This window comes from Diabrotica virgifera, chromosome 4, assembly GCF_917563875.1.
Source record: "Diabrotica virgifera virgifera chromosome 4, PGI_DIABVI_V3a".
Taxonomy (NCBI): domain Eukaryota; kingdom Metazoa; phylum Arthropoda; class Insecta; order Coleoptera; family Chrysomelidae; genus Diabrotica; species Diabrotica virgifera.
Window position 1 is genome coordinate 258,631,815 of NC_065446.1, and position 15,528 is coordinate 258,647,342.

General features: G+C 33.7%; 1 protein-coding gene across 1 annotated transcript in view; it reads right to left on the reverse strand.

Annotated features, from left to right (window-relative positions):
• LOC126883848 (uncharacterized) overlaps positions 1–15,528 on the reverse strand; it is a 52,094-nt gene that overhangs the window by 21,620 nt on the left and 14,946 nt on the right. Inside the window, exons 5-10 of the mRNA XM_050649524.1 lie at positions 13,292–13,355; positions 10,646–10,873; positions 3,736–3,990; positions 3,424–3,675; positions 2,117–2,418; positions 27–228 (exon numbers count right to left, since the gene is read on the reverse strand). Coding sequence (XP_050505481.1) covers positions 27–228; positions 2,117–2,418; positions 3,424–3,675; positions 3,736–3,990; positions 10,646–10,873; positions 13,292–13,355 — 1,303 coding nt within the window. The remainder of the gene's footprint in view (positions 1–26; positions 229–2,116; positions 2,419–3,423; positions 3,676–3,735; positions 3,991–10,645; positions 10,874–13,291; positions 13,356–15,528) is intronic.

Here is a 15,528-nt window from a genome sequence, read left to right on the forward strand (position 1 = left end):
GTAATAACAATTTTTTTGGACTGTACCTGTGTCAGGTTTCTCGGGCATTCGCCTTTTAGCGTCCTCTTCTTCTTTCTGATGATCCTGAAGACAAGTGCACGAAATTTCTTTTTGGACACCTTGGTTGTGGTAAACTGGACCATATTTAGTTGTTGCAACACCTCCGATGCAATATTTATCATCCTGGTATTTCATTTTGAGTCTGGTTTTGACTCTTTGTCTGTACTCCTAGAAATATAGTATTTAATACTCAGGTTTGTGCCAAAAAGTATTCAAACAATATCAAATTAACAAAAAGGAAAAATAAAATATAGTATTACATGACTGAATTATATACAATATAATTCAGAAACAGAATTATCCAAATCTAGGTACTAGGACTGGGTACTTCACAACTCTCGATAAGAGATATAAAAAATGCGAAGAATTTAAATACCTAGGGACAGTCATAGCGAAAGAAGGAACATCGAAACGGGACATCCAGCAGAAAATACCTACAACAAAGCCGAAATGTGGTACAAACACTAAACTCGTTACTTTGGTCTCCTAAAATTAGTTTACAAACCAAAATGACAATCTACAAGTCGGTTATGGTTATAGAACCAATTTTGACGTACGGATCTGAATATTGGCAAATGACGATGAACGGGAAGAAAAAACTGGAAGTAGTAGAAATGGACTATCTAAGAAGAGCATGTCGAATATTCAGACTTAATCACATTCCAAATGAAGAAATAAGAAGAACAGAAAGGGTTTACAATGGCTAGAATAGGCCTTGAACTATGTTCCATGGAATAGAAAAAGGAGAGGAAGAACATCATTTGCAGAGAAAGCAGATTGGAGAGAAGGAATCAGAGGAATAATGAGAGATAGAGCCATAAATGAGGAGGAATACGTAGACCGACCGAAAAAGGTGGAGATCGAAATTCGGGATGAGACAGAGGCTGTAGGACCCCCGTAGACATATATTATTTTGATACGTAAAGGAAATAGAGTCCCGAAAATATTGGTCATAAATTATACCGCACATTCTGGGGTCAAAAATAGTTCGATTGAACCTAACTCAACTTAGTACAAATGTGCTCGTAAAAAAAGTTACAGCCCTTTAAAGTTACAAAATGAAAATCGATTTTTTTCAATATATCGAAAACTATTAGAGATTTTTTATTGAAAACGTACATGTATGATTCTTATGTCAGAAACATCTTGAAACAAAATTATAGTGAAATTTGTCCACCCCATAAAAATTTTATGGGGGTTTTGTTCCCTTAAACCCCCCAAACTTTTGTGTACGTCCCAATTAATTCATTATTGTGGTACCATTAGTTAAACACAACGTTTTTAAAACTTTTTGTCTCTTAGTATTTTTTCGATAAGCCAGTTTTTATCGAGATGTGGCTCCTTTTTTAATATATTTACATAAACATTTTCTGTGGGTTTTGCTCCTTTAAACCCCCCAAATGTTTGTGTACGTTCCAATTAAACTATTATTGTGGTACCATTAGTTAAACACAGTGTTTTTAAAACTTGTTTGTCTCTTAGTCTTTCTTTGATAAGTCACCTTTTATCGAGATGTGGCTTCTTTTTCAAAATATACGTAAAAATGTAAATTATAAATAAATTTTCCGATTATTAACAGGTCTCTATGATCGTACTTACCCATATACAAATATGTGGTGGATTCGACAAATATTCAAAATATCTCGATAAACACTAGCTTATCGAAAAAGTACTAAGAGGCAAAAAAAGTTTTAAAAACGTTGTTTTTAACTAATGGTAATACAATATTAATTTAATTCGAACGTACACAAAAGTTTGGGCGGGTTTAAGGGAACAAAACCCCCATAAAATTTTTATGGGGTGCACAAATTTCACTTTAATTTTTTTTAAGATGTTGCTGCCATAAGAATGCCACATGTCCATTTTAATAAAAAATCTTTAAAAGTTTTTGATATATGAAAAAAATCGATTTTCATTTGTAACTTCAAAGGGCTGTAACTTTTTTTGTGTGCACCATTGTATATAGGTAAGTGAGGTTCAATCAACCTATTTTTGACCCCAGAATCTCTGGTATAATTTATGACCAATCTTTTCGGGACACCCTGTATATTATTACCTCCATCTTCTTAATTTTTTCCATATAGTTATGAAAACAATCGCATTGTTTTTGTTGAACGCCTCCAATATTTACGACGTTTTCCACGACTCCACCTTGATCTGTATTGGATACACCTGATACGACATACACCGCTTCTTTGCGCCTTTTATCTTCTAAACATTGTGGACAGTTACACTGCTTCGCACAAAAATCTTCAAAGGCTTTCTTACACTTACAATCCGCTTCTTCCCAAGGCATACTCTTGTCTGTTTCTTCAGGTTCTTCCTTCATTTCTTCTGGCTCATCTATTTTCTCTAATTCTATAAAATATACGATTTTTAATATCTTTGTTTGAGTTGTTATAAAGAGACAAATATTACTGCCCAACAATGTAATTATCTCTGGCTCTACACAGATAATTCCTACATATTTTTGATTGCTAAAACTATAGTAGAGTATCAAAATTGTAGACACTAGATTCTGAGAAATGATAACACTCTGTATAATTATATAATTATAATGGTAAGATCAATCAACAACAGATGCAATTTTCATTATAAGGTAGTTGATGGAAAAGTACAGGAATAAAGAAACAAACGCTAATGTGGTATTCATTGATCTTGAGATAAGAATTCCTCGAGAGATTCTGTGGTGGGCTGTGAGCACTCAATAATAAAGGAGTCCCTGGTGAATATGTAAAGATTGTGGGAGATATGTATGAGGGAGTAACGACTAGTGTTAGGACAAGTGTGGAAGAGACTGATAAATTTCATGTGAAAGTAGGATTGCACCAAGGCTCGATGCTTGGTCCGTATTTATTCTCATTCGTGTTGGGCCAGATAACAGCGAAACTACAGAGTAACATTCTATGGTGCTTAATGTATGCTGATGATGTAGTGTTAGTAGGAAATAGTGAAATAGACTTAGAACAAAAACTGGAACAGTGAAGACAAGCTCTGGAGGAAAATGGTTTAAAACTTAGTAGGACAAAAACAGAGTATTGGGAATGTTCATTTAAAGATGGAGTTACTACAAATAAAGTGGTATCTTTGGATGGTGAAATTATTGCGAAAAGCAATAGTTTTAAGTACCTAGGATCGGTATTACAGAGTAATGGAGAAATAGATGGAGATGCATGCAGTAGAATTAGGGCTGGATGGATGAAATAGAAGGAAGCGAGTGGTGTGTTGTGTGACAGAAAAATTCCAATGAAGCTGAAGGGAAATTTTATAAAACAGTCATAAGACCGGTTATGATTTACGGAACTACATGTTAAGCAGTGGTCATCAAGTAACGGACGCATCCATCATTTATTAAATACTTACTTTCTTGACAGGCATTTTCTTGACATATTATTGGCATTTCTTTAGAATCGTCCACGCAGCAGTCGTCTGGACATGCTTTTGTTTCTTCTGGCTCTCCGCAAGTACATACATCTTCCGTAGACTCGTCCTTCTCCATTTTAGATTCTAGTTCTTTCTTGTTAAGAAGAGAGTTTATTATAAACGAAGGCCCCTGTGAAGTGATAGCAACGCCCCCTATAGAATACATCTCAGGTTTGCAAGACAACCTATTACCTGAAATTAAAATACTATAGTAGATCAATAAATAACGAAAGTGCTTTCGAATATGTATACCTGCTGCTATCGCTGATAGTTGGTCCTTAAACCGAGTCAAACACTTGCATTCCCTGTCTTTAAAAACCCCTTGGATAAGCGGTAACATATCTCCATTATACCTCACTAAGCCTCCCACCATGTTGTTGGTGCTTCTCTTTAAGATTGCTAGGCATCTTTTACATAAGGCTTTCAAAAATAAGTTTGTGTTTTCCTTGCAAACGCATTTGGTGTTGGGGTCTTTGTTACATGGGCAAGTGTAGAAGTCTGTACAACCTAAAACAAGTTTAGAGTTTGATTTATTTACATACACTGTAGACAATGCTGCTTAAAATTAGATAGAGAGAGACCTCAATAGTTTAGTCATTAGAGATTTGACCTGTAAAAATCATACGAACAAGCTAAATTTTGCTCAATATTTATTTTGTTTTTTGTCCTTTTCCATTCTATCTATTTCTTTGGCAATTCTTTCACTTTTTGTTTGGATTCTCTGTTTTCCTGTTTCTGCTTTTTATTTTGTTCTCTGAGTTCATTCATAAAACTCTCTTTGCCCTTCTCTTCTAGTTCCCTTATTTCTATTGTTAACATATTTAACCTTTGTATCTATACCCAGGTACCTGGGTATCATTGGTAATTGTTTTATCTAAATCATTGGCGATAGTATAAATATTTTTATTCCAGCTTCTAGTTATTCCTAAAATTATTCAGAATGAAGAGATTTATAATCAAATCCAAAGAAAAAAAAGCATATAATATATTAAAAATACCGTCAAAATTTTTACACCATTACGTCCACACCCGTGGCACCAGGGTAACCCTAATGTTTAGTAAATCGTGAAGCTGTGTCTAGTTTTTTTATATAATAAAAGTGATATAGAAACATAAATAAAAGTTACATTTCAAACATATTGTCCGCACTTACTTATATTTACTGATTGTTCGTTACATAGTGGACGATTACAAACATTACATGATTTTCGTGTCTTTCTTAGCCGCTTTTTCGCTAAAGACATGCAAATGTAGCAAATTTCCAACAATTTTGAGACGTCCAGTGGAATCTAGGAGAGGTAATGACTGCTGTATTACTTGAATGTATAGGTAGAGTTTTCCTAAGATACACTAAATTCCTGACCTTGATGAAAAATTTCGATATACATTAATTTGGTACTTTATATCTAGCAGAAATTGCAGGCATCACTAGTTGTTTCCCTAAGGCCGTCCGCACATGGGTCGATCGGAGACACGTCTCGAAGTTCGCGCGTCTTGCTCGTCTTGTACGAACCCTGCGGCACAAGCGATTGCTCTCCGCACACTTGCCGATCCAGTGCGGTCAGTCTAAGACCGTCCTCACATGGGGCGACGCTCGAACTACTCGACTCGATTCAAGTCGCGTAAGTCCCTCCCCGCCAGTCAAGTTCCTTCGTTGTGGCATTGAGCTCCGTACACGGAGCGTTTAGGATTGCAAATCTCCTCGTCTTATACGACTCTCGTCGCTTGCAATACGTAGCGCACGAGAAAGTTCGAGTGAGACGCACGTTTCCAGTCATATAGGTAGTTTATTTTATTTGTTTCCTTCGTTTTTTGTTGTTTTTTGCGTTAAATTAAGTTTTAGTTTTTTTTAAAGATCGGTGAATGTTATGTTCGTCGATTGCAGTACTAATAGCTTTGTGTAAATACATTGTTTGTAATATAAAATTCTGAAAACACTGGACTTCTGTTTCTAGTTATTTATTATAAAATTCGTTGGGGAAGTAAAAAATACATTGTATACAGGCTCATTGTATACAAATTATACTTAAAATATAACAATTCCGTACTTTTTACAGATCGAAATAGTTCTTTTGGTTGATATATAAAAAATGTGTTCTTCTTGGTTGGAATAAGTGAGCAAACTGAATCGACCAGTGTGCGGAGAGCAATCGCTTGTGCCGCAGGGTTCGTACAAGACGAGCAAGACGCGCGAACTTCGAGACGTGTCTCCGATCGACCCATGTGCGGACGGCCTAAGTCTTGCAGAAAATTCTACGCTTACTAGTTTCAGTAGAACTCTGTGGATTTGTATTATAAGTTGCTATAAACAACGGTATAAACAAGATGCCGAGAAGATCGGAGTCGGCAACTGGAAAATGCAAGCAAGGGACAGAACAGAATGACGTAGAAAGCTTGAGAAGGTTGAGGCTCTATGTCTATAAGGTCTGTAGTACCAAGATGATGATGATGATGATGATAAGCAAAGGTTTATAGCGTATTATAGGTTGCTATTAGGCAAGCTACGTCTAGGATGTTGTAAAAAGAGGCTACTGGTCAACGCAAAGTTCTGCGTTTAGTGGAATAACGAGAAACCATTTGGGGTCCATGTTGTCTACGCCTCCTTTAGTTTTATTATAGTACTGAATTATTTCAGGTTTATTTTTTGAGCCACTTAAATTATCGTTATCATGCAATGTTGACAGCAAAATAACGCTTTTTCTTTTTTGGCACATAATGAACAAATACACTTGCGATCATAAAAAGCGGGTCACTCGATGAATTATTCAAGTTAGATGTCTCGAATTTTCTAAACCTGTTGTTCGATTTGAGTAATTTTTTTAATATGTTATAGCCTTATTCTTTAACAATATCGCCATAATAATATTGTTGCTAGACAGGTAAATTGTCATTGTATACCGGGTATAACAATCTTACTGTGTTTATTCCTCAAAGTTCGAAACACCCCGTGGAATGTTTAAGCATAGATAAAATATTGAAATTAAAACTCGATTGTAGCCTTAGGCTTTCTTAACATTTTCTTTTTTGATTTATTTGTTTATGCTGGATAATAAAAAAGTTAGGCACCTTAACAACTAACCATGTTCTTCATCAATACAGGGTGTTTCTAAATAAGTGCGACAAACTTTAAGGGGCAATTCTAAATGAAAAAATAATGACCGTTTGCTTTATAAACGTATGACCGCAAATTCTTCGGTTTCTAGATAGGGGATGTTGAATTTTTTCTTACAAACTGACGATTTATTTATTGCTATAAGACCGGTTGAGATATGAAAATGAAATTTGGTAGATGTTAAGAGGTAGTTATGGTGCATTTTTTGACATACAATTAAGAATTTTATATTCACCATTGGCGTGCATACGGGATGTATCTAAAATGTTTATACCCGTATGCACGCCAATGGTGAATATAGAATTATTAGTTGTATGTCAAAAAATCCACAATAACTGCCTCTTAAAACGTATCAAATTTCATTTGCATATCTCTATTGGTTTTAGAGCAATAAATAAATCGTCAGTTTGTAAGAAAAATTTCAACATCCCGTATCTCGGAAACAAAGCATTTGCGGACATATGTTTATAAAGCAAACTGTTATTATTTTTTATACAGAATAACCCTTTAAAGTTTGTCGCACTTATTTAGAAACACACTGTATTGATGAAGAACATGGCTAGTTATTAACGTTTATTATCCAATATAAACAAATAAATAAAAAAACAAAATGATAAGAGAGCCTAGGGCTACAATTGAGTTTTATTTTTAATATTCTATCTATGCTAAAACATTCCACAGGGTGTTCCGAACTTTTAGGAATAAACACAGTATGATTGTTACACCCGGTATACAATGACAATTTACCGATTTAGCAACAATATTATTATATCGATATTGCTAAAGAATAAGGCTATAACATACTAAAAAATCACTCAAATCGGACCACAGGTTTAGAAAATTCGAGACATCTAACTTGAATAACTCATCGAGTGACCCGCTTTTTATGATCGCGAGTGTAGTAACAATAGTAACATGACCTGCGATGAATCCGTATAATGACGATTCAGGCTCATGCTCTGGCGAAGGCAGCATTTCTTGTGGAATATATGGTTTGTTTCTTTTCAAAGTACCAACTAATGATAACTTCCAAGACAACAGGAGACGGGCTAGTGGAAGAGTTGTGAAAAAATTATCCATTGTTATGCTTCGTCCAGAATTTTTTTATCTGTAACACAAATCTTTTACTACGCGTTCACCTTGATTAGTTTCACGTCCAGTTGAATTTTTTCCAGTATATATTTGTCTAGTAAGTGGATACTGTTATTTCTCTATGGTGGATACGAATTATCGTCAAGCGAATTATCGTCGAACCTACAAGCTAAGTGTACAGAAACATTGCCGGGTACCTGGGTAGTACAGACTACCGTATCAGGTACTTGGGTATAGACATAACGGTTAAACTCTTCAGTATTTTTCCAGTTTCCTATCATTTCTGGGTGATTTATGTATTTTTTGTAATTCTGCTACATTCCTCATCTTCCGAATCACCTCTTATGTTCCTTGTCTTATATTCCGACTTATCTTATTCATCACACAGTCAAATTTGTCCACTGTCGGACATAGGCCTCCTCAAGATGTCTCCACCCTTCTCTGTCCTGGGCAGCTGCAATCCAGTTTGTCGCTATTCTCTTGATATCGTCGGTCCATCTGGTAGGAGGTCATCCACGACTTCGTTTGTCCGCCCTTGGCCTCCACTCTAAGATCTTCCTTGTCCATCTGTTGTCTCTTTGTCTTGCGACGTGTCCTGACTCATCTTATTAGTTATCATGATTTGTAATTGTTTATTTTCTCTTTTAATTTTGCCTCTAGATCTTCTACATTGTTTGCGCTTTATTTCTTCGTTATTTTGAGTTCATCAAACTTTTCGAATGTTGGAAGTCTTTCTTCATCTTCGTCTTCGTCGGTCTTTCCAATAGCTTCGTCAATTTTGCTGGAAATAATCTCGAAATTGTCTCATCATTACTTCGTCCGCTGACTAAGTTGATGATGAACACTCCCTTTAATCATTCTGGGGGACCTTGTTTGAACCACAGAAATCTTCATCTCGTTCCTCTAACTGTCTTCATCTCGTTCAATTAGGGAGTTCTTCGATTTCAATAGGGTTCGGGATAATCCTTAGTTTATAACTTATAAGTACGGATGGGAGCTATGGTTCTGTAATGTTTAAAGGCTACTAGTCCATTCTTTTACGGTTTTTGCTCTAAATTTTAAAGAACCGCTTGGATTGACATGAAATTTGGCATACACATAGCTTACATGTCAAAGAAAAAAGTGATGTTGTGCCGATGTGTGCTTTTGCCCTGGGGGTGTGTTTCACCTCCTCTTGGGGGTGAAAACATATATGTCCAAAATAAGTCCGAAAATGGGTAAACTGACTAATTTTAAGTAACTTTTGTTCTCTAGAGCTTTTTCGCCAAGTCAACACTTTTCGAGTTATTTGCGAGTGAATATGTTCATTTTTCAACTAAATAACCACATTTTTAGACAGTTTTTCGCAAATAACTCAAAAAGTAAGTATTTTGCCGAAAAAAACGTTCTTAGCAAAAATATAGCCTATAAAAAAGTAAAAAAAAATGGTGTACGCGTTAGGTCTCTGGATCTCGTAGAACCAGAGTTATAGCCAATGAAAAATAGATTCATATTCACCAAATTTCAAATAGCATATTTCGACAAGAAATATCCAAAAAATTAAGCACTTTTTGGGGAAAACCTATTATAACTTTTTTAAAGTGTTTAAAAAAAGCTTTATTTCTGTTTTTCCAAAAAGTTTCTAGCATTAAATTTAAACAAGTTACGCTCAAAATAAAAATGGACCCTTTTATTTTTGCAAAAAATAAATCGGGAAGACCACCCCCTAATTAGAAACTTAAATGAAATTAATCGTTACCGCTCCACAAATTATTTTACTTATGTTGTGTTTATATGATCTGTAAGTTTCATCGATTTATAGTGCTTATTTTTGAAAAAATTTGGTTTCAAAGTAAAATTTTTAAAAATTTAAATTTTGAAAAATATGCTTTTTTTAAAAATAACTTAAAAAATGTTAGAGATACCAAAAATCTCGAAAAACAAAAAAAGTCAGATTTGCTTTTCTGAATATCATGTAGTTTTTTGTTTTCCTGTTAGACAAAAATTGATTAAGATTTGATGTTTCTAAATTTGCATACATTCGTGATCAGTGACTCGTTCAACCCCTTTTAACTACAGCCTTTCAATAATAAGGACTTTGAACCAATGAAACTTACAGATCATATAAACAATATATACACGAGTTAAGAAACTTGTGAAGTCGTAACGATTAAGGTTATTTATGATACAAATTAGGGGGTGATTTTCTCGATTTTTTTACCAAAACCAAAAGGGACTAACTTTATTTTGAGCGTAACTTGTTTAATTTTGATGCTAGAAATTTTTTTTATAAAACAAAAATGAAGCTTTTTTTAAACACTTTAAATAAGTTGTAATGAGTTTTCCCCGAAATGTGCTTCATTTTTGGTTATTTCACGTTAAAGTATTCCATTTGGAATTTGACGAATGTGAACCTATTTTTCATTAGCTATAACTCTGCTTCTACTAGGTGTAGAGACGTGATGTATACACCATTTTTTTAAATTTTTTACAGGCTATATTTTTGCTAAGAGTGTTTTTTCGACAAAATACTTACTATTTGAGTTATTTGCAAAAAACCGTCTAAAAGCGTGGTTATTTTGTTGAAAAAATGAACATATTCACTGCCAAGTAACTCGAAAAGTATTGACTTAGTGAAAAAACTCTATAGAACAAAAGTTACTTAAAATTAGCCAGTTTATCTATTTCCTGACTTTTTTTGGACGAATATTTTTTCACCCCCAAGAGGGGGTGAAAACCACCCCCAGGACAAAAGCACATATCGGCACAATATCACTTTTTTTTTGACTTGTTAGCTATGTGTTTACCAAATTTCAGATCAATCAGTCCGTAAAGAACGGACTATACATCTTTAAAGAAATAGAAAGAATGCAACAAGCATAAATCTTATAAGAACAGGAATTCAAAGACCATAAAAGAGGAAAACTGATAGTCTAAGAATCTGCGTCCAGAAAATGAATACTTTTATGTGTTGCTTACAGTCTCCACCGCCTGGCTTTTCCTCTTCGTCGCAGGTACATGGAGGCAACGTATCTTCTAGTGGAAACAGCGATGGCAACTTAACGGGTCTACATTGTAGGGATCTATTTACAAAATCCATACATTCTAATTTTATAGTTGGAGATACCAAACCTTTCCATGCCCCGTTCTCTTGAAGGTCGTTATACTTCCTCTCGGCCGCTTGGTGCTCTCGTAAAATCTCTTGTTCTAAAAGGATAAAACAACTACATGATACTGTACAATCTAGTACAAATATAGAAGAAAAATGGAAATGTCTGAAAAAAAGCATACTATTAACAGCAGCCGAATTATGTGGCAAGATAAAACTACCAAATATAAACATGAGAAGAACCGAATGGTGGACGAATGAAACAGTACAAGCAAAATAAAGAGGAATAAAGAAAAATTGAAGTGATATTTAATCACAAAAAGGAAATCAAAACGGAAACGGAAGTCAAAATAGCAGTCAAAAGAGTCAAAGAGAGGTCATGGGGGAAATTTGGGCAGAGAATAACAAGAAACTACAGGGGAAGTTAAAAACTCTTCTATGATACTCTAATAACTCTAATGCAACTAAGACAACATAAGCTAATACATATAACGACGAATATAAAAGATAAAGACAAAAATAAATATAATAACAGGACAAAACAAATTATGGAGACAGAGCCTTGATGGGCAAGGATAACATAACCCATGAAATGATAAGATACATAGGAGGAGATCAAACAAATATATTATCTACAGAAATTAATGACCTCCTAATGAACAAAGCAAAAATACCACAAGATTGAAAAATAGACTTATACTACCAATACATAAGAAGGGAGATAAGAGAAACTGTATTAACTATCGAGGCATAACGATATCAACTATACCAGGAAAACTAATTGCAAGAATAATAGAGAAAATAATAAGGGCTAAAATCGATCGAACATTGGAAGACACAACACAATTATAATAGAAATTATAAAGGACATGTAAAGAGAAACGAAGAAAGTTTGAATAAGAAAACTGGTATTGAATGCATTCCTTAGTCTTTTCTGCACGCGACTGCAGTTTGCCGAACGACGCGAAGCGGGAGTTCGGCAAGCAGTCGAGTGCGGAAAAGAGACTTTCTGTAAGAGTTAGGAACAATATTTTTTCTAAGAGTCTTTAAAAAATTACCAAATCTTAGGGCCGGTTGTTCGAACGCTAATCAACGTTGATCACTATCAAATATTTAATTACTGTCACAACTGTCAATGTCAACTTTGGTTGGGTTGCTGGAAACATAGTTAATTATAATTATGAGATTAGTTATTAGTCAATTAACATAACAATTATTAACATAATTGATTAACTAATTTCATAATTGTCATTAATAATTATGTTTTCGGCAACCCAACCAAAGTTGACATTGACAGTTGTCACAGTAATTAAGTATTTGATAGTGATCAATGTTGATTAGCGTTCGAACAACCGGCCCTTAATCAATTAATTTAATTAATATGAAAATTCCACACCTGTAATTTTGAACCAATCAAAATACGTTATTTTGACAGATCACCATGGCAACGGAGGTATTTTATCGGAAATTTTTTGCTCGTGGGGTACCCAACAGCGAATTATAGTGGAAATTTTTTGACGTTTACAATAACAGAACATTTTTGACAGACTGGTTTTTATTTGTTTACATAATTTAGTTTTGATTCATTTTCTATCACTTGTAGTTACTCAAAACTTATGTAAAATTGAAGAATATACTATTTTCTATCTTGAAATGGTATTCCCATGCAACTACAATGAGTAGAAATTACGAATTTGAAAGCCTAAATAATTGCTGACAAAGCTATGGCGCGCTATTAATCTGTTCATGCAGCTTTGGATTTTCAAATGCAAATTTGGTGTGGAATTTTCTTACCGAATACCACGCGAAGTCAAATTAATATCCGGAAATTTTTTTTTGATCATGAATATTTTTAGAAAATTTCCCTCGTCTGCGACTCGGGAAATTTTCAAAATATTCATGATCTCAAAAAAATTTCCGGAAATAATTTGACCTCTAGTGGTATTACTAGTGAAAATACATACACAAATTAATTCTTTGACAAGGTTTTCAAAACCAAACTTTCAATATAATTAGTTAGCATGAGGACGATCTTGGTTTCCATGACGATGATTCAAAACGACTGTTATTTATTGTCTACCGATTTGACTTTCGAATATTATGTCAAAATAATTTTATTTCATCGAATTGTCGCGTTAATTTCATTAAAACAGGAACACAATAAGATATATTTGAAATAAATTAGTAAATAATATCTGAATATTAGTTTATTGCATGTATTATAATTACTTTAAGGCCATATTAACATATCTAAATTAACACGCGTGCGGAAAAGTAAAAACCGCGTGCGGAAAAGTAACACGCGTGCGGAAAAGTGAAACTTTCTAAACTAAAATGCGTGCGCGAAAGTAGACATATTTGCATGCTCGTAGAAAAATGATGTTTTATTGTAAATAGTGTTAGTATTCAAAATCGGTGTAAATAAATTATAATATAAACTAAATAAACTAACTGTTCATTAATAAATTAGAAGTGTCAAATTCATTGTAAATATAAGTAAAAAATAAGTAACCAACCTTGATCATCTACTCTACATACATCAATATCTAACACACTCTCCGCATTTTTTATTTCTTCCCTCTGCAAATAAAAAAATTGTTACTTGAAAGTATTATAGCAGCCGTGGTGTAAAGTATATTTATGCGTTTTTGATGTCGTTATGAAACTGTTTTCCCATACCATTTATGTGTTATCTACTGTATTTAGATAACGAAACAACGCAAGCTCAAAAAATTCTCAGAGGTGTAAGACAGGGATCCGTTTTCTCCCGACTACTGTTTAATTTATATTCAGAAAGTATCTTCCAGGAACCTCTTGAGGAATACGAAAGCGGTATCAAAGTAAATGGTACCTGGGTCAATAATATACGATGCTGATGACTCAGTCTTAATAGCGGACAATATAGAAGACCTTCAAAACCGTCTTAATAAAATTGGAGAACATAGCAAGAACATGGGACTTAGCATCAACATAAAAAAGACGAAGTTCCGTATAATCAGCCGTCAATTATGTCAACATCAAAATCCAAGACTAGGATATAACAATCAAGATGTAGAGCACGTAAGAAAATTTAGGTACCTGGGAACCTGGATATGTGAAGACTGAATGTCGAATATGAAAATTAAATGTCAGATAGAAAGGGTTAGAAGCGCAGTCATAAAATTCAGAAATGTCTTTACAAGCTCTGACTTTGGCCTGAACAAGATTCACGAAATGCTATATATGGTCGGTGCTCCTATATGGCATGGGAAGTCTTTAAAAATAAACATAATGAATAAACTATTTTGATTGGGAAATAAGCCACAATTAAATTAAAAAACTAATTTTATTAACGTTTCGACGTCCCAATCGGATGTCGTTGTCAAAATACAAAATATTACTAAATTAAACAAAAATGTTGTTGCTTAGTAAAACATTCTTCTAATAATTGATGGATTCGATCGTTACTTGATGGAAGTTCATTTTATCTAACAATAAAACACTGAAAACGTTTGTTTTCTATACTTCCACAAAATTTATTACAACTATGTTACTACAGCTGTTTCGGCAGAGTGCCTTTCTCAAATGATTTAGATTACTATGGGTTTGTCTTTTTAAAGTCTTTAACTGAAGAGGTTGAGGAGTGGGAGCTGTTTGTCTCGAGTTGATCATTCAGAATTATATCTGTATTTATTAATTTATTCATTTACATAGATTCTAATAAAGATAGCTTAAGGCCTTTATTTTGAATATGCAGAATTTGAAACTGTTCATTAAAAGAATGATTATGATCTAGAAGGCTATACGCACTTCACCTTTTAGATCATAATCATTCTCTTAATTAACAGTTTCAAATTCTACATATTCAAAATAAAGGCCTTAAGCTATCTTTATTAGAATATATGGAAATTAATAAATTGAAAAATACAGATATAATTCTGAATGATCAACTCGAGACAAACAGCTCTCCACTCCTCAACCTCTTCAGTTAAAGACTTTAAAAAGGCAAATCCATAGTAATCTAAATCACTTGAGAAAGGCACTCTGCCGAAACAGCTGTAGTAACATAGTTGTAATAAATTTTGTGGAAGTATAGAAAACAAACGTTTTCAGTGTTTTATTGTTAGAATTGTTCTAATAATTTATTTAACCTGACTCGTTAATATCGGTAATTTAGACATATATTATAGTCAAGTATATTCAAATGGGAAATAAGCCACAATTTTACCTAAAAATGATTTTATTAACGTTTCGACGCCCAAGTCGGGTGTCGTTGTCAAAATACAAAATAATACTAAATAAGCAAAAATGTTGTTGCTTAGTAAAAAATTCTTCTAATAATTTATTTAATCTGACTCATTTATATCGGCAATTCAGACACATAATATACATTTTAAAGTAGGTGACTTTAAAATGATATTGCCAATATTGATGAGTTGCGTTCCTGGGACGACTTTACTAAAAGATAGTTCATTCGATTACATGAAATCAATCCCAACTCAAGAATATCCGCCACAAAAAATCATAGCATGTGATCTGTCTTTAAAAAGACAACCAAATGCAACGGTGGCCCTGAAATTCTCGCGTTAGAGATTCCATAGTAAATCACGAGGGAAAACCAGGAAAAACCTCGTGATACTATCCCGACATCGTAAGTATTTGGGTTTACATTTAGTTTACTCTCAAAACTAATACCAAATTCTGACTTGATATTTTAAATTTTAAATAATAATATTTTTAATAATAATTTTAAATAGTAAAAAGAGAAAAATCA